This window comes from Mercenaria mercenaria, chromosome 6 (genome assembly GCF_021730395.1).
Source record: "Mercenaria mercenaria strain notata chromosome 6, MADL_Memer_1, whole genome shotgun sequence".
NCBI classification, from domain to species: Eukaryota; Metazoa; Mollusca; class Bivalvia; order Venerida; family Veneridae; genus Mercenaria; species Mercenaria mercenaria.
In genome coordinates this window covers 30,064,254-30,083,926 of record NC_069366.1, presented here as the reverse complement: position 1 = coordinate 30,083,926, position 19,673 = coordinate 30,064,254, and the positions used below count along the sequence as shown (strand labels likewise).

Genomic DNA, 19,673 nt, shown 5'->3' with positions numbered 1-19,673 from the left:
CTACTCGCCCCGGCGTCGGCGTGAGCTTTCTTGGTTAAAGTTTTTCGGCAACCTTTGTTTTTCTTTGTTACATGCTTATATCTTACTGTATCTTCACATTAACATTGTTCAACATGCAAACAAAGTATGTGCAGGGGCTGAGTCCATTATACCCAAGGTTAAGGTCACCAAGGTATTATACTTAGGTTATTTTTTAAGGTTAAAGTCTTTCGGCAGCCTTTGTTTTTCTGTCATATCTTTGTAACTATTGCTTATATTTTACTGTAACTTCACATAAACATTGTCCAGCATACAAATAAAGTATGTGCAGGGGCTGGACACATTATACCCAAGGTCAAGGTCAACAAGTTGTTATACTTGGAATTATTTTCATGTTAAATTTTTTCGAAAGCTTCGCTTATAGACATATCTTTAATACTTTAAAAGATAATGACTTGAAATTAAAAATATTTCTTTATAATCATCACCTGCATGTGTGGTTACAATCTCCATAATTCTAATTGTATTTTTGACAGAATTATGCCCCTTTCATACTTAAAGTTTTTTGGCAATCTTCGCTTTCTTGATATAACTTTAGTACGATGTAAGATAATGACTCGAAACTTAAAATGTATCTTTATCATCATCAGCTGCTATAATAATAAATAAGATAAATAGATAAAAATAAATAAAAAAATAAATAGAAATATAATTTGAGTTTAGCAAAGTCTTATACTTTATGTGCATGTAGTTTCTTGGACTGTTTTTTTTTCTGATATAATTTAATTCCATCAAAATAAAGAATGTCAGTACACCTTCCATACTTGACCTTTAACCCTCTGAGTAGTAGGGTCTTTTTATATCTTGGTGTATCTTCCTTTTAAAGTAGAGGTCTGTTATTGAGACATAAATTCATTTTACTGTCAAATCGCCGAATAGTGTAGCGCCCTGTCTTGCGGACAACTCTTGTATAACAAGTATTCTATCCGCTGTTGTAGGTGTATATTCATAGACTGCCTTTCAAATTATATCACGAGCATCGATTATTTGAATGAACGTCGAAATATAATGAAATTGGACGCAGTTTTGAGTGTATTTTCCAAAACATTTTTTTTTTGTAAATCTGGAATACTTCAAATATAGAAAGGTAAATATATAGTTGTACCCGTCTACTGAAAATGAAACAACATTAATATCAAAATATATATTTCATTTTTTTTTTTTCAAATACAGTGTAATGAAAAGACATTTTCCCGCACTTGCATATGACTTCGGTTATAATAAATTATTATATAATATATTCTAATTGTTACGCATGCCACCATGCGCGCATTTACCCTTGGATAATATGTAGCTGAACTTTTGTAACTTTTTCACTGTTTGCCTTGTTTTGGGTGCTTCCGAGGGATCTACTTTTCAGATTTTATTTTGTATTCTCCTTGTTTTAGCGCTGGTACATTTCTAAAGTTCGTAATTATGTAAATATCACATATGTAAATATCACATATGTTATCAATTTTTGAGGATAAGTTATCACCGTCTGTATGTTACAGTGTATAATGCTTGTCATTTGATATCCTGAAAAATCTTTTGAATATAAGGTACTTAGAGTACACAAATACATTTGGACAAAATGTAAATTCGTTGATTAATTCAATGAAAAAAGAAATGTTTCCGTAATTTTATTCAAATTTAGAAACCGTACGTATACATAATTACTTCTCATTCCTCAGAAAATATATGTGTAAAGCCTTTATATAAAAAAATAATGATACTAACACAAGCTCTAAAAGAAAGTTAGAAATTAGTCCAAAACAATGAAATCTGTGAAAAGATCATTTGTAGGCATAGAACGCAACCAAGCAAGACAATACAGACTCGCTTATTCATGAGAGGTAATGAAATGTGCAACACCCTTCAGGCCCCATAGCAACGGCTTAAGGAGAATTTCATTATAGTAGAAATGAATGCACTCAATGATCCTAAAGGACCAGATAATATAACAATATGGCACTTAAAGACTGCTGTTGCGATTTTTAACAAAATCTGAGAAAGTTTCCTTTGGAGGCATAGAACACAACAAGGCAACATAATAGAGGACTAGGTTTGACCTTTGTTCTAAAACGATGTTGGTACGTGTATTGAACATTCTTTACAAGAACATATCCTAAATGTTGTAAAATTTGTCTACAAAATAGCATATTTCTCAGTTGCCTAACCGGTGTTTTGGCAAAACTGGATAAAGACAGTTTTACAAAAATATATTCAGTTCCTGCTTTTACCTAAGAAATAAAATTTTAATGTAGATCTTTTGGAGGCATATAATGCAATCAGACAAAAAAAGAGTCCGTCTGCAAGTCTGTTCATGAAGGGTAATGAAATTTACACTTTACGCCCTCTAGCACCGGCTTAGGCGAAACTATTACTGAATGGTCCGAATGAACAGAAAATAAAAAGACTGAGTTAAAGTACTTGGACATTAAACATGTTGTAACCTGAAGTGAAGATTCTTTTCCTGTATATTTTATGAAAAAAAATGTTATCATACTTTTGTTCAGGTAAGAGGACAAAGGCACTAATCGAATACATTATACATTTCCTGCGCACACAAGAACCTATCTGGTTGTTACAAGTTATTATGGAGTACAAGATTGAAGATTCGTAAATTTATCTATATAGACGTACGAGTTACTCTGCATTTTCTAACATTCACACAGTCCTGTAACACATTTCATTGTATGTAAATAACTAACTAACACATAAAATCATCAGTTTTACTGAAACAAACAAAAAACTTATTCAACATAGTAATCATAATGAATTCAGATAAAAATAACCAAAAGAATGAAGACAACTTACAAAAACACAAGGGTTTAATAAATATAATTACATTTATACAAATAAAATGAAGCACTCAAAGAATAATTTAATCATTTTAGAGAAATCACCGAGTTTTAATTTAATTTATACAAGTTAAATGAAGCACTAAGCTAAACGAATCCGAAGAATACAGTAATCGAGATAGAGAAATCACCGGGTTTAGTAAAGATTATTTCATTTATACAAGTAAAATTAAGTACTAGAACCACAGGGTTTAATAAATGATTCTATTTATACAAGTAAAATAAGCGACACTGTGTAAAACGAAATAAAAGAATACATTAATCAAAGTAGAGAAATCACCGGGTTTATAATTTCGTTTATACAAGTAAAATGAAGCACGCAGTAAAACGAAATCATAGAATGCAAGGGAAAAACATGCAGAAATGAAAAAAGGCAAAATATTTCATACAAAATACAAGTATTCAATCTGCACACGTGGATGGCCATAAGCACCACTTGCATATGACGACATTCAATGTCTGCTTTTTCGTCTAATGAGTTTGTTGTATTTTGCGAGTCTGTGTTCTAGACTTGTGAAACCCTGTTTTTGCTTCGAAGGGGGGTTATTATTTGCATTGCTGGAAAGTGAAAATGCGTCAACGGCTTGTGGTACAGCCATACTTGCTTGTGGTAAAGGATGTGTACGTGCGGGCTCTGAATAAGCACGACCTCTGTGATGCACGGAAGACATCGCATTTCTAGCGTCACGTTTGGCCGATTCTATTGTCCTCCCATCATTAAGTGATGCAGGTTCAAATTCAGTGACGGTGCGTTTTGGAACATAGCTCGTTTTTGGCTCGAACGGTTCTATAGAGAGTCCAAAATATTTGTTGAAATATTGACCCGGGTTGTAGTCCGTACGACGTGAATGACTGACACAGTCTCCGTATCGACAATACAAATACCTAGACCTACAGTCTCCATCTGTCTTGCAATGTAGCGGGCTATCCTCATAATTGAACCAATCTTCAATCCAGAAATTTTTCAGCCCATCTATATTCTTTAGTCCGTCAAATCCAGTCATGTAATCATTTGGGCCATGACTTGGACCGCCAGTTTGTAAAGGATAGTCTGTCTCCGGATTAACCCCACATACAGTTTTCTGACGATTTCGGAACTTTTCCCAGTACATATCTAGAAAACAGTGCACCATGTAGAAGACTGGGTCAGAAGCAGCCATATCTATGTCACCCATATCACCCCCAACCCAGTTATGAATAGCATTGTGATGATATTCAGAAACGAAATCCATTTCTTTTTCGTCACCAGGCGTTTTGAGTGGAAAGGAAATATCCTGGAAAAGATAGTGTATGTTGTTATAATCAGTAAGAAATACGATAATCTTACGTGATTTCTGACGTAGGCATTTATCAACAAGAGCTAGCAAAACACTGAACAAATGAGCCCTATTTCGACGAGAAAAATAGTTTACCTCATTATGGCATCGGGTAAGAATCTTTTCAACCTTTTCTGGGCTGATAACCTGTCCTCTTCTTCCGTAATTTCGCCAAAGATTTCCACGAAATGTTTTCCAATATGCGCAAAAGCCGGTAACAACATCGCCATTGGCGTTCCCGAGCAGCTCTTTAGACCAAAGGAACGAGTTGACAGGATTGTCCATTCTGTGGTCTAGTCTGAGGTCCACGTAAGGCAAAGAAACGGTTTTATCCTCTCGCCGAAGTTCCTCTTCCAGGCTTAAATGTCAAACATATATTTCATACATTTTTTACATTGAAGATTATTGATTTTTTTATCAAAATTTTCATATCATATCCTGTAGACATACGAAAGTAATACAACGAAAACTTCAAAATGTTATTATATAGAGGATATTACACGAATTTTGTTTTCATTCTGATATTTTTGAACGAATTAAATACTGGATTTATCTAGCAATTATCTTTTATGAATAAGTGTAGAAAAACACAAGCGTAGCCGTGATCCTTTTTTGACGTCATGTGACTTTATTTAACTGTTTTTTCAGCGGTTTATTCAATTGTAGATTATATTTGAACGTTTTACTGTTTTAAAAAGTGAGGTCTTATTTTTATAATTTTCATTGATACAGGTTAGAGAACGTTAGATATACACTTGACCGGGAAAGAATATAAATAATCGGAAATGCTGTCCAAAATATACATAAATAGAAATACAGAAGTATATAAGTACCTACAAAAATATGAAGATATGTGTTCTACCGTATCAAAATGTAAAAGAATATAAAAGAATCTCTAAAGAATTATACATCTTTTTTTCTCGAATATCATTATTGTTAGGTCACGACTTTGCGCCTGACTTTGCCGAATGCGCGTGACGATGCGCGGGTTAAACTGGGAAACATATTGAAAAGGCATGAAATATAAAGAAAACTTGTTTGTTTTACATGTAAGATCAAATTATGTCTCACTAATTTTCATCATATTTCAAACTGTCGCTCGTAGCTACGCCTCCGCCAAAAATATTGCATGTAACATCCATCCACTCCGTGAAAGATATTTCAAGCTTACACCGAGAGAAAAAATAATCGGTACGTAATGTAAATAATACAAATATATGACATGGCGTTATTTCACCCCCTACAACGTCAAACATGTGAAACAATGATTCTAACATGACCTGATTTGTTTTCCTATTAAACAATGAAAGCTGAAAATCGTGTGTTATTATACAACTATACAATGCCGAGCATGTTAGCTTTTCCTTTTTAAAGACCAAGTCATTTCGACCAACGTCTCTTATATTTAAAACGACGTCAACGTATTAAGCTTTGTTATACTAGTGTAAAACCAAAATTTTGTAATGGCTTTATTCCACTCCTACGAAGTTAAACATGTGATAAATGTTTTTATTTGAAGATGTACCTTTTAACATAGGTAATATGGTGTTTCCACCTTTATCAAATCTACACACTTACTATGTAATAAGAACTCTATGCCAAGCATTAAACGAAGCACCTCCGTGATGCAGCCGTACAGCAATCCTGTGTAGCAGAGCATATTTCTTTAAAATGCCTTTCTGAAAGTCAACACATCAAACGATTAATGTGTATTCCTGCAATATCTTAAATCTACCAATAGACTGAAAGAACGCATATTTTATAAACTGGATATTAATTAAAAATAAACATTTATCCTTAAAGATACGTTTTGGTTAACCCTTAGACTGCTGGCAGCACGTGATTCTGTCTTTGCGACCAGTGCAGACCAAGATCAGCCTGCACATCCGTGCAGTCTGATCATGGTCTGCACTGTTCGCTATTCAGTCAGTAATTTTTTAGTAAACACCCCTTCAAATGACAAATGGTACTACCCAAACTGGAAGATGGACCAGTCCATTATAGAAATTTAGCATGGTAAGGGTTAAATAAGCTTCTTATATATCATCATTTCATCCCATGCAGATGATTATATTGGTATAGCCATACAGACGCACTGGCATAGCAACACAAAACTTTATTATCAAACATATATATTGGTATAGTCACGCTGATACATTTGTATAGCCACACAAATACATAGGTATAACCACGTAGATATACTGATATAGCTACACAGACACATAAGTATATAGCCACACAGATATTGGTATAACCACGTAGACATAGTGGTATAGCCACACAGATACATAGGTATAGCTACACATATACATTGGTATAATCACGCAGACATATTAGTGCAGTCACGCAGAAATATTAGTAAAGGCACACAGAAACATCAGTATAACCGCACAGATACATAAGTAAAACCATATTAATACATTGGTATAACCATACAGATACATTGGTGTAATCACACAGAAATACTGATATAGCAACACAGAGACACTGGTTTAGCCACACTGAATCATCAGTATTACCACACTGATACACAATTATGACCAGGCAGATATCATATATTGCTATAAACCACACAGATAAATTGATATAGCCACACACATACATGAGTATAACCACACAGATACATTGGTGAAGGCACTCTGGCATTGCCACAAAAATACATTTGCATAACCACACAGATATGTTTATATAGACATAAACGGGAGTGATAACCTTATTTTATAAATCAAATAGGTATGTTTAAATTTTACTGAATGTATTGCCGTGGTTTTAGTTAAACTCCGACAGAATCATACTTTACATGCAATTTTAAATTGCACAACACATTTTCAAAGACGTGAGGTATGAGTACATAGTGTCTTACTCTGTACAGATTCTGGAATGCAATATGAAATCTTTTACGTTGGATATCTGTTAATGTCCTATATTCTTGTCTGGTCCGTTTACCCGTCTTTGGATGGGGATGCCCATACCTCCATCCTTGTTTTGATAGCGCCGAGAAATAACTTAGGTCGGCTGCTGTGAGGTTTTGTTCCGATTCGTAATACCATAACATCCGTTGAAGACAATCAACCTTGGCCGCTTTCGGAGAAATTGGCTCATTCTGTAAAGATATTAAAGGTTTTTGTCAAAACATTTTCTAACGCAGTTGTTTTCCCATTTTGGTCAACTGCTTAGAAAAATACATATAACGTTCGTAAAGATTTGTGTTGCAAACATGTTAAAATATTTATTGTAAACATGTTTATTTTTAACACGTGATAGCACCGATTACGACAGATGAAAGACGACCAGTAGAAAGCATAGAATGCAACCAGGAGAGTCTGTTCAACTAAGCCTGCTCGTGAGAAGTTTCGAAAAGTACAACACCCCTCATGCCCCACATGCACCAACTTGCGCAGTACAATGTTATCCAGATATTTGAATGAACTCTATGACCACAAAAGGGCCAGAAAATAAAAGACTGAAAAGTTTAAAGTTTAAATAAGATTGCTACTAAACTTTGAATTTCTTGAGATTTGGATTCTCTCTTGCAGAAACGATGAATCGATGAAACTTAAATATCTATGATGAGCTGTCATCCGTTTCGTGTATTGGCATTAGGTTACAACACACCAAATAGCTGTTTTCTTTATGCTATATAAAATCGACATATTTCCAACGGCTAAAGGACCTATTTTAAATGCCTGTAACTTATATTTCCTTGAAGAATATTGTCTGTGCTGAATAAAAATCAAAAGAAAAAATTGGGGTCATGATTGGTGTAAAAAAAAAATCACTCAAACACACGATTAAAAAATGAGACCCTAAGTTTTCGCGTAATTTTCCTATTAGCGTATGCCTTTATACAGGTAAAGCTCGTGATATTTAAGTCTACAGTGTATTTGCAAAAGCCTTCTTGTACAGTAAAATGCACACAATGGTGCATTTTTCTATATTGAACATTGTTATCTTACATGCGTTTAAAAATGTTTATTTGAATGTCGTCAAGATTTTATTTCTGTATTGTGGGTTATATCATACGGCGAGAAAGGAAAAAATAAGATATCAGGGAATCACTGTTATATTTCTTAAAAAGACTTTTAAACTTCAGGTTATATGCTATGGAAAGACATGCATATTGTAGAGTTGAAGAGTTGATTTACACCCCCCCCCCCCGCCCACCACCACCGACCCCTTAAAAGAAACAAAAAATATTTGATGTATGTATAGGAGATAGTAATACACTGTACCATAGTAAAATGATAAAAAAAAAATACAAAGAAATTTTAATGAATAAAATTTTCATAATTTTAACACATGTCTATGTTAGCTTAATTTTGTATTGGTGTTACATATATACTCAATTTTTATAAGATAATGGCTACGTACTATTACTTATGTATTAAGTGTGTGTCAAGTCTGCTTTGGACCTCGGGAAAATAGTTTCGACTGTTGACCGGCGAGCCATTCGGAAAGTGTTTTGTTACATGACATAAATCAATGTTTGCAGTTATATTTTTTCTATATTATAAGCAAATAATAAGCAATGTATTAAACACAAACAAAATCGCTGATAAGTTGCTTACCTCCAGATTTGTAAAATTTCCTTTAATTTACACAACACCAAAAAAAAAAAAAAAGAAAAAAGAAAGATTTTCTTCAGTCAGCGATTGCAAAAGAAATAGCTGTAAACATGTGATTTATATAAATTAAAAATAAATCAGTTAACTAGCTTGATACTACACATGCAGTTATCCGTAATTCAATGTTTTAAATGTGAAAAATAAGTTAAGAATAGTGTGACTTACAAGTGAAGCAGCGTAGCAATCGTCGACGGAAAATGGAACTTTAAGACAAATTTCTGTGTTGGCCGTCGGTCCATGACACTGCCCTGGAGTCAGGATAAATAAAAGTGTTGCTGCTGTCGCGTAAACATTTAACGCCATTTTCAGTTTTTCTTTACGTCTATCTAGTTCTACTTTTATAACCGACAAGAACTCTATTCGCACAAAGATCAAGAACTCCTCCCCTAAAATGTTGACGATTTTCTAGATAAGCTACACGTAGTCGGAGCAGATCTGCCATGTATGAGAAAACTAGGTATATATATAGGTGAACATATGCCGCCAACAATCTAATTAGAAACAAGATCATACATCAATTGTCAAATATTTAAATAATGTACTGAAGTCAGAATTGTCTTTTTTTAATTATTATCATATGCGAATACATTCATTGGGCATAAAATAATACGATTACTCATATTATACAAATAATATCTAAAAATAATATATCCCAAACAGTGATTTATCTTTGAATAAATTCATTGTTTAGAGTTCAGATGTCAAGGAATTATATAACAGAAAGTCACTGTCTAAGGTATATTATTTCGATTCTAACTCAATATCAAGGATTATTTCACCAAATAATTGCCGATTTTGCTTTATTTGGTTTTCTTTTCCAGCACACCGCTAGGCCGTATTATAGGGAAAGCAATGTTGATAAATCAAATACACTAGTAAATTATAGATTTGCTATATGTTCTATATAAAGGTAACGATCTTCTGAGAGCTACAACACATAGCCAGGCCCTGTTTAAGAAAAGAGTACTAGTACTATGATCTATAAACCATAAAAACACCAAGAAAAGTAGGGATCATGTACCTTCTCAGAGAGATTTTTTGTCTGGCAGGTCGACATTACGGAATATCTTCCATTCTGACAGTAAGAACAGTGTCTTATAACCGCTTACCTTTTCCGCAAATTTGATTTGAATCTAGATGGCTGGATTCGTCTGATTATCGATTTTAGATTCGACCGTCTACATTGATCTAGAAAAATCGATTTAAGCAAAAAGTTACTCGTTCATGAAAGGTCTTATTTCTATAAACATCATAAATTACCAAGATGGTATAAATACCTTTAAAATACATTAACCTAACTTTTTTCCAGAAAATGCATCCGTGCCTAAATACGAGAGCTGCCTCTGCCATTTAAAATTTACACTGTAGCAGAGTCTATAGTAACTACACACGGCAGCTTTTTATGTTCATGAACAAGTGAATTTTTCCTAAGGGCTGATGATGTAAAGAAGTTTTTTTCATATTTACTGCCCTTGTAACTTTTTGCCGGGTCTTGAATTTCAAAATGCTGGTAATATGCTGATTGCCTCGTAAAGTAGCCTATTTGCGGCAAACTTGACACAAGAAGGTAAATTGCAAAAGGTTTGCCGTGTCATGACTCTCAAAAATATTGATGTACACATATTTCCTGATGAACCATTTGCTTCAAATGGAAATATCATTGGAACTGTTTCCAATAGGTGTAGCCGTGTGTCTATTCAGTGTTGTTTGAAACATGAATGACTTCCCGCATTCTGGACAAGCATGTAAATTAATGTTTCAAACTGAAAAAAGAATTTATAAGTCGGCGTTTTTCTTCAACATTCAATTAAAAAGGATAATACACACACGCTTTATGATCATTACCAAATTGGCCCTTTAAAGATATTCCTGAACGGGAATGTATGTTTTTGATCACATGCAAATACATTCATTGGGCATAACATAATACTATTAATCAGATAAATTAATATTTAGAAAATAATGATTAATCGTTGAATGAAATCAGATGTAAATATGTTTCAGAGAAGTCGGACTATTTTTAAGAGTTTAACAAACACTAGGTTGTTATATAGCATTGGAAAGGTCTTTAGAAAAGAAACATTTTGCTCTTTATTTCATTATGATATCATTTGTCATGAAAGTTAAGAAATTTGAAAAATAAATCTGGAAAATATTCCTTCTGACATTAAAATACCTCCATATTCTGTCTGTATGGGGTAGAAATTAATAGAGAACTACCTAAAAGCATTTCTGTGAAGTTTCAATGAAATTAGTCAAGTAGAAGTTGTTCAGAGAATCGGACTGATACAGAGGGACGGCTAACAGACGGTGAATCATCATATTAAAAATGGTTTGCCAGGAATTAAGCTGAGCAAAAAGAGTGTAAGAATACAAGAACTTACAAAATAATGTTTGCCTTTTTACTCTTACATTTTACTAATAGTTCCAAATCCTTCGAATCCATATCAATGCCCAGACGGAAGGGTCTATAGACTGCTGGATTCTGGCCGTAAAGTATAATGAACCAGTCTGGGAAACCCGGGACCTGAAATAAACATCCACTTCTTAAAAGAATCAGGAAAGACGAGTATTTATCAAAAATTACATAGTAAGATTGCTGATAATAAATCAAGCGTCTATTTTAATGCTGAAAAAAGTAATATCAGTTAAATGAGCCGTGCCATGGGAAAACCAACATAGTGGGTGTGCGACCAGCATGGATCCAGACCAGCCTGCGCATCCGCGCAGTCTGGTCAGGATCAATGCTGTTCGCTAACAGTTTCTCCAATTCCAATAGGCTTTAAAAGCGAACAGCATGGAGCCTGACCAGACTGCGCGGATGCGCAGGCTGGTCTGGATCCATGCTGGTCGCACACCCACTATGTTGGTTTTCCCATGGCACGGCTCAAATATAAGTATTCACATGCTACTTTGATTCTGGTTAAAAATAGTGTATTCAACTGCACAGATCTGGTACTGAATATATTATAGACACATACAATTGTGTTCTTTTATATACGTACATGCTTTTAATAGCTATATATATATTAGCAAGCAAATGATTATATCTGTGTGATATTATTTTGCCTGTTCTTAGATCCACCCTCTCCCACTTCTAACCAGTGCCTAACTCTCCTTCCCACGAAAATGTGTTTCTCCTGTTGGTTTTCTCCATATCTCACCACTGCTTGCCTTATGAAAGCTTTTAAATTCAATTTTAAATCTTCAGGATCTAAACTTTGCCTGAACTTCCTCCGCTGTACAAATGTAGTAAAATTGAATGTCTTTTTTTTGTCATCTGGTACTTGCAGTAAAACGTCTTTTCGAAATCGTATCACCTCTGTTTGCGCTGTTTTAGTAAGGTTACTCGCCACCATATTATCAACCTCTGTTTCAGACTGCCAACGCCTATGTAGCATAATTTTGTTACTGTATTCTGTCTGTTTTCTAAATTTCTCTCTTTCCTGTCTTCCTTTCAATCTTACTTTTTCCTGATTTTTTTCTCTTCTTTTATCTTCAATTTCCTGTGGCCTTGTTTTGTAACTGATTTTGTACTTTTTGATTTGACTTGACGCGTCTAATATCAACTAATTACTCTCTCCTTCCTCCATTGATTTTAACCATTCCGTAGTCCCATTATTAAGAAACATTATACAAGATCCTGCAGCCAATATACTAAAGTTATATAAGTCTTTGTACGCATTAACTGATCCAACTGACCAAAACACTCTCAGCAAAATAGGACTTTCTGGGGTTTCCTTTAATTATTTCAGGGTTTATAACAGTTAATTTTCCACCAGGTAGCTGCTCTTTGTAGAGCCTTTTTACCAAACTGGCACAGTGTTCTTAAAATTACTTGCTATTACTTACAAAAATGTCATCATATACTGTAGGTACAAGAAGAAATTCCAATACACTGTCTTTCTGAACATCATCTTCAAACAGAAGCATATTCCCTGACATAAAATGGGCAATATTGCCTAATGCATCTTCTGAGAAATTAACAAGTTCCAGATATTTATTGTTCGTGTCTATTAATGACATTTGCTTGTCCAACAACACACACCATAGGGGGCAAGTTACAATGAATGCCTTTACACCTGCTAGGAACTCAGGAACTTTTAAGATCAAATAAAATGCATTTCTAAAGTTTGTTGGTAGAACCAGCTGTCAAGGAATTAATTCTTTTTTTCTCGTGTGAGAATAAAATCTGAACAGGCGTTGCGAAACAAAATATGAAAACGTGATCCCTTGTATGTTCAAAGTAGAACAGATTTCAACAGTTCTTCCTGCCGAAAGTCAGTAACATACGTTCCAAAGTGACCCTGACAACCGTTTTTCATCACCTCCACTTCCTTTCATTTCATTTTGAAGCAGTTCAAACTAATCTGCACATACCAGGTTCACGCCTAGTAAAAGTGTTGGCATATGAAGGCGTATTTCCATACAAATTCTATTTTCATTTTCTTTAACTGATTTTTGCTCTGTTTCAGAATAATTCACCAGTGCATGCAGCCCACAGAAACAGTTATTCAAATTACCTAAACTGGCCTTCCCTTCTTCTGAAAAATTATGATAGTAAGCATAAGTTAAAGGTTAAACCTCTTTCCGACACATTTCAAGCAGTTCATTAAATTTAACTTCGGTGGCAGCCCTGTCAGACATTGTCGATGTAATAAGAGTTATTATATCAGGTGACAAAGATTCATTTGAGGCGATATTATCGAGGCCGAGTAAAAGTTTTCGAAACACTTTTAATGTATCATCTGCAGACTTGGTCTCAATGTCACGTACACTTTCTACTTGAATCAGACGTAACCAATAAATTTACTGCCAAACTTAGAAGTTTCATTTGTTAATAAACAAGTATGTTTTCTTGAGAAAACATAGCCAATTGCTTGTATGCAAGACAAAGGCGATGCAAATTCATACTAAGAACTGTTGAGGGGGGTGGAACTTTACCTGGCTCTTTATTTACCAGTTTTAATACTACTTGAATTACTCCGCCAACTTTTGATACATAAACATTCAATGTCAAGCTCTGCTTTAAACGTAGAGTGTACCCTTTACTATGTTCATCAACAGGCTTGTTGCAGTACTAGGGATATAGTACTGAAGTACCAGTACCAGTACTTGCACATTTATGCAGTTACTGTACCAGTACTAAATTTTGTCTGAGTACTGCAGTACCAGTACTTTTATTTTACGAGTAATGCAGTACCAGTACCAGTACTTTCTTGAGGTCAATTGTTATGGGTACTTGCAATAAATTGACTCATCATAAAACATTACATTTTCTCAGCTATTTTATTTCTAACTTAAATCTAGTGCATATTACATTAGTGCGGGAATATCATTTATGCATTTGTTTAACCTTGAACACAGCACTTTATGTATAGTTATTCATGTTTAAAGTTTCAACACATTTGTTAACTTTTTATGCATTTTTAGCTTCTGAATTGCATTTGATCATTATATGGTTATGAAATGTCTCGTCATTCATCCGGCACCTATCTGGCCGAAATATCTTGCCAGCTACAGAAAAGAGTCGCTCTACTGGGGCGCTGGTGCATGGAATCGTCAGATATTTTGAGGCAAGTTCTGCTAGACCCGGGCTAACTTTGCTGTGGCTGGACCAATACTTCAGTGGATCCTGAAACACAGATGCTTATTTGTAAAAGTCAGAAGAATACAAATATGACACATGAATCAACTATCAGAATAACTTATCTCCCTTAGTTTTAAATCCTCACTAAATTTGTTATTGACAAAACTCACATCATTTCTGTGGATGCATGGTTCATTGAGGTATCTCTCCACTTCACATGTTGTCTTTCCAGACTGATGCCTCTTGCGAGCTGGACTTCTGACATTCTACAAAAATAAACAATAATTAATTTATGCAAGATGTCAATGTAAAATTAGTTATGCATGTAGTTTTTTTAGTTTCGAACAATATTGACCTGATGATTGAAAATGTACAATACAAATGGTGAAATATGCAAATATACTGATATAGCTAGATTCCATTGAATAGTTGAAATCAATTGAAACAACTACATATATATGATAAATATAGAATTACTCACATCCATAAAACTGAAGAAGTCTCCCTTGGAAACCTTTCTAGGTGGTGATGTTTCTTCACATTCGGTCACTGAAGTCTACCGAAGCTTGGACACTAGAAGATCTTCATGCTTTGAGAAGTTTTATGTACACCAGTCCAGCTTGAAGCGTGGATCGAGCATTGTGGCAAGAACGTACTCATCTTCCTGCTCGTATCTGATCAATCTAGAATCAATAGATTCCTCTAGGATGTCTATGAAATTTACTGTTTGGCGTTCTAGTTTTGCTGTGTTTTTCAATTCTTTCAGATTATGTTTTAGTTGCAATGTTGTGGGGATCGCTAAGCTTGCCGACACAGACTTCTCTTTTTTGCACAATTGTTGTGGCAAATTCAACTGACTTTAGCACTTCACTGAGCACATTCAGAAACTTTCTCTCAAATGAAGTAAGCTTGACTGGGGCATTCACTTCTTCCAGCTTCTTGGCATCGACACTCAGAACCGATCTCACCATCATCAGCTGACTGTTCCATCTTGTAACTGTTGCCGTCTGCAAACGCTTCTCCCCCTCAAGTAGTTCGGTTGCTGTTATTGACCTTCTTACATGATTAAGGGAAAAAAAACATCCACATATCCAGAGAGACCAGCAATGACTGTTTCATACAAAAAATAAGTTACTTTACTCTTAATACTTTACTATTTATACTGAAAACTGAGCGAACTGACCATTTCATTGTTATTGATGACAGCTCAAATCAGTGCAGGATTGCTATTATATTGCTATTATACATTCAACAGCAAAACAGGTTTATCCCATAATTGCTGTTTTGTGATATATGCTTCAGTCATGTCAATAAATATGACTGCTTAAAGGCATAACATCTAAATTATATTAAAGGCAGCATGTATTAGATGCTAAGTTATAAAGGCACCATTTCATAAAAATAGTACAATTTTTTGAAAATCAAAACAACAAAGAAAAAAAAAAAGAAAACAAAGTACTGGTTGAGTACTGCAGTACCAGTACCACTTTTTTGAGACAGTAATGCAATATTAGTAACAGTAGTCGCCAAATTTTGACCAAGTAATTCAGTAGCAGTGCCAGTAGTTGCTAAAATGGCTTCAGTAGTACTGCAGTACTACTGGTACTGCAACAAGCCTGTTCATCAATTAGGTTTACAGTAACACCATTATTATTATGTAATCATTCAGGTACTGGTATTGCGAACTTTCATTCAGTTCAGTAATCTCCCTTTCTTTTTCATTTAAAGCAAGCCCCAACTGTTCAATAATTTCATTTTTCTCAGTACAACATCGCTCATTTATATTTTCATCCAATTTCGTATCTTTTCATTTGCAAACTAGTATGTTTCACGACAAGCCGTTCTTTTACGATTAAGTTTGAGGTTTTGAACTTATTTAGAGAAAAAAATAACTGCTTCTAGTTATGTTTTTTCTGTGTCTGGTTGTGGGTCCTATGCTTAATGCTTTCTTGGGATTTCTTTTCTTATTTGATTAAATCTGGAATAGTATGTAACCTGGTTGTTACGATACTTCGATAAGATCGGGCTAACTTGTATAGTTATTTGTGTACATTTTCTGCTTGTAGATGTATTACCGGTATTTTACCTATAGTAGTGAAACCTATTCTCATGGAATCTCTTTGTTCACGGTATCTTATAACTAGTGCCCTTTGTAGACGCAGAGATGAAGGTATGTCATAAAAATAGCAATATGTTTTAACAATCTTATGACAATCATCATAAATTTTGAATCATTTTGATGGCAGCATGTTTAGTCTTTGTATTTTACCGAAATGTCTGCAGGAAATATAAACAAAATTTCAAAGTTTGCCATCCAGAGAGTGATTATGTGTTCGTACCATTTCATTATTGACACGTATTATTATATTCATGCATTGATTATGAATTGAAGTATCCCCGGACGTGTAAAAATAGTCCCGTATTATTTTTTTTGTATGATCATGGTATTGTGTGAGTGTATGAGCAACTGAGGACTACCGTTTTAAACAATAGCAACGGATTCTAGAATAATTATGGTTTAGTTTTAATATTCACATTCGAAATATTCAGAATCATTCCGCTCTAGGGTTAGGGTTGGGGTTTGGGTAAGTGTTGACCCCACCCTGGTGCATACTTACATTTACGAGTACATAGAATTGTATAGGGAAAACCTTTTAAAATCTTCTTGTCTTGAAGTACAATAAACAGAGCTTAGATATTTGGCATCTAGCTTTATCTAGTGGACCTCTACTAACATTGTTCAAATCATGACCGGGCTATGCACAATAAAATGGTGATTCTTCAGGTGTATCGGTTGAAATATCACTCAATAAATATTGGCTATCAGTCCTTTCGGTGCTTTGATTTTAAATAGGCCTGGTTAGATGTGGCACCTCTCGGAAAATTGTTTATTCGGAAAATTGTTAATTTTATGTAGAATATATAGCAAATTTATTTGCTACAGTATAACCGTCTATATGAAGTGTCTCTATTCAAACATGCAGTTCTTATACATGAACCATTGTATATATGGGGTGCCCTCATCAGTCCGTGCTGTGTTTTTAATTTCATATGTAGACCTTTCAGATGTATATGTGATGCTTTCATTCGTTTGTGCAGTATATTTAACTTTATGTGTGCGGTCGTTTCAACTGTTTAAGTAGTGCTTTCAACTTATATTTCGCCTTTCACTAAATGTTGTGCTTATAAATTCAATATGAAAAGACACTCATATAATATCCTCTATTTCAAACACTTCTGTACATTCGGGTGGGGAAGGAGAAACTTGCCAGTACATGTTTTGGTAATGTCGTCTCATATATAGAGTTGAATGAAATAACAAAATGCGAGGTTCACTCAGTTTAATAAATCCAATGTGGAAAGTCACAAATGTAATATTCTTTTTATCTTTTGTTAGCCTTTCCTGTCGAAACCTTTGGTTGCGGGTTTATCCCGCTACCAAAGTTAAGTGTATTTTTGACAACCATATAGCATCTTATTTGATTCCAAATTACATCCAAAGGATGCATGTTCATGTGCTACACAAAGTAGTCCAATTCATGAACAATGCGGATGAATTATCAATGATCAAGCAGTTCTTATCCAGCCTCTATCCATTCACACTGACCATTTAGATTATACAAGATCTATCAAAGATAAGGTATTCAAGCTCATTGTTACATCACTGACTTATAGCTGTCAATTTAGATTAGGTCATGAAAGGTCAGGCAGAGTTAATCTTAGACATTAGGCATATTTGTATTTGATTCTTGTACATGTATATTTATAGATTGAAAATAAAACAGAAAATAAATCTAGCAAAACCCGCAACCATCAGACATCTCAAGGCTTTGATTATTTAATGGCTTTATTACACTCCCGCGACGTCAAACATGTGATAAACAGAGCTATTCGGGATCAAATAATAGAGAAACTTCATACTTTAAGGACTACTTTGTAAGTCAGAAATGGCATATTTTCATAGAATTATTCAGGTTTGTACCTGAAAAATCGACAGAGAACTTTACGCAACGCAGATCCAAGTGGGTTGCTACGCAACGCAATCAATTTGGTACCATTTTTTCTGTCTTATTTGTTGAGCCTCATTCTGACCGCTCGCTAAAATGAACCAAGAATCTTTTATATCAATATACTGATCCTATCATTCCAATTATATATTATATTTGCATTTTTTGCTGAACGTAAGGCATACCTTTGCTGATGTTATCAAATGAAGTAAAAAATTAATGGAACAAACTCACGTGAAAGTGCACACGGTAGTTATTTTCTGATAAAGAACAAGAGACCTCTTCCTAAGGGCTGATGATATAAAGTAGTATTTTTCACATTTATTGTCCATGTAACTGTTAGCTGGATCATGAATTGCTGCATGTTGGTAATATGCTGATTGCCTCGTAAAGCATTTGCCACAAGCTTGGCACATGAACGAAAGGTTTGCCGTGTCATGACTCTCTTATGGATTAGATTAACCCTTTGCCACAAATGGCATATTCGTTGGACCTGTCTCTGTTTGTGTTGCCGAGTGTCTGTTTAGTGGTTTTGGAACGTGAATGACTTCCTTCATCCTGGACAAACATGGAAATCCAAATTTCAAACTGGAATAGAATCTAAAGGTCGGCATTATACTTCAACATTTAATTGAACAGGATATACATGTACGTGTTCGTGTGAAATTTGCTTTGGGTAACGCGACACAGTCATAACTGCACCATGTTAAATCTGTTCAGACTGGGAAAAATGTTGAGTATAATTTCAGAAAAAAAATGATGAGAATTGATACGTGAAAATAATTAAATCAAATTATATATCATGGCAACAAAGTCATGATAACACCACCAGAGAGTAAACTAAATTTTTTTGCCAACATTTCGTACAAATCAGCTGTCACTCTAATAATAAATGTCACTACCATACTGATAACATAAGGAGCTTGCGACTGGTGTGTCAAATTAGCTGCATCATAAACTTCCCGTACTGAATCGAAAACCACAACAGCAACAAACAAACATAGAATACCATTAGTGTGTGTGATTTATCTTAAATGTTACGTTTTCTCAGTACTGCAGGAAGAGAAAATATATATGCATAAATCTGTACAAAACAAATTGCACTAGATTTTTACAAAACTTACTTTTAGCCTATCTAATGACTGATGTTTTGGTATATTACTGCTTCATAATTTTGGGGGGAAAAACAGGCATGCACAGTGTAAAAAAAAAAATAAGAAAATAGTTCAGCAATAAAATCTTTGACACTTGCC

General features: G+C 34.4%; 1 protein-coding gene across 1 annotated transcript; it reads right to left on the bottom strand.

The window, feature by feature from the left end:
* Window positions 1–1,799: 1,799 nt before the first annotated feature.
* Window positions 1,800–15,384, bottom strand: LOC123550228 (uncharacterized). Its single transcript, XM_053546738.1, has 11 exons — window positions 15,232–15,384; window positions 14,584–14,679; window positions 14,338–14,458; window positions 12,676–12,836; window positions 11,871–12,359; window positions 11,243–11,350; window positions 8,989–9,228; window positions 7,062–7,301; window positions 5,777–5,877; window positions 4,295–4,556; window positions 1,800–4,156 (listed from the first exon to the last, which is right to left on the bottom strand). Exons 1-11 carry the CDS (start codon window positions 15,382–15,384, stop codon window positions 3,335–3,337), a joined length of 2,793 nt encoding a protein of 930 aa, XP_053402713.1. The 3' UTR covers window positions 1,800–3,334.
* Between the last annotated feature and the right edge of the window lie 4,289 nt (window positions 15,385–19,673).

Excerpts from the sequence above, each read along its gene's own strand:
- LOC123550228 (XM_053546738.1), bottom strand. The coding sequence starts at position 15,384 with ATGGTGAGATCGGTTCTGAGTGTCGATGCCAAGAAGCTGGAAGAAGTG. Across the intron at positions 12,360-12,675 it reads CAGTATATGATGACATTTTT|TACAAAATCAGTTACAAAAC; the intron begins GTAAGTAATAGC and ends CAAATCAAAAAG. Across the intron at positions 7,302-8,988 it reads ATTGCTACGCTGCTTCACTT|AATGAGCCAATTTCTCCGAA; the intron begins GTAAGTCACACT and ends ATATCTTTACAG.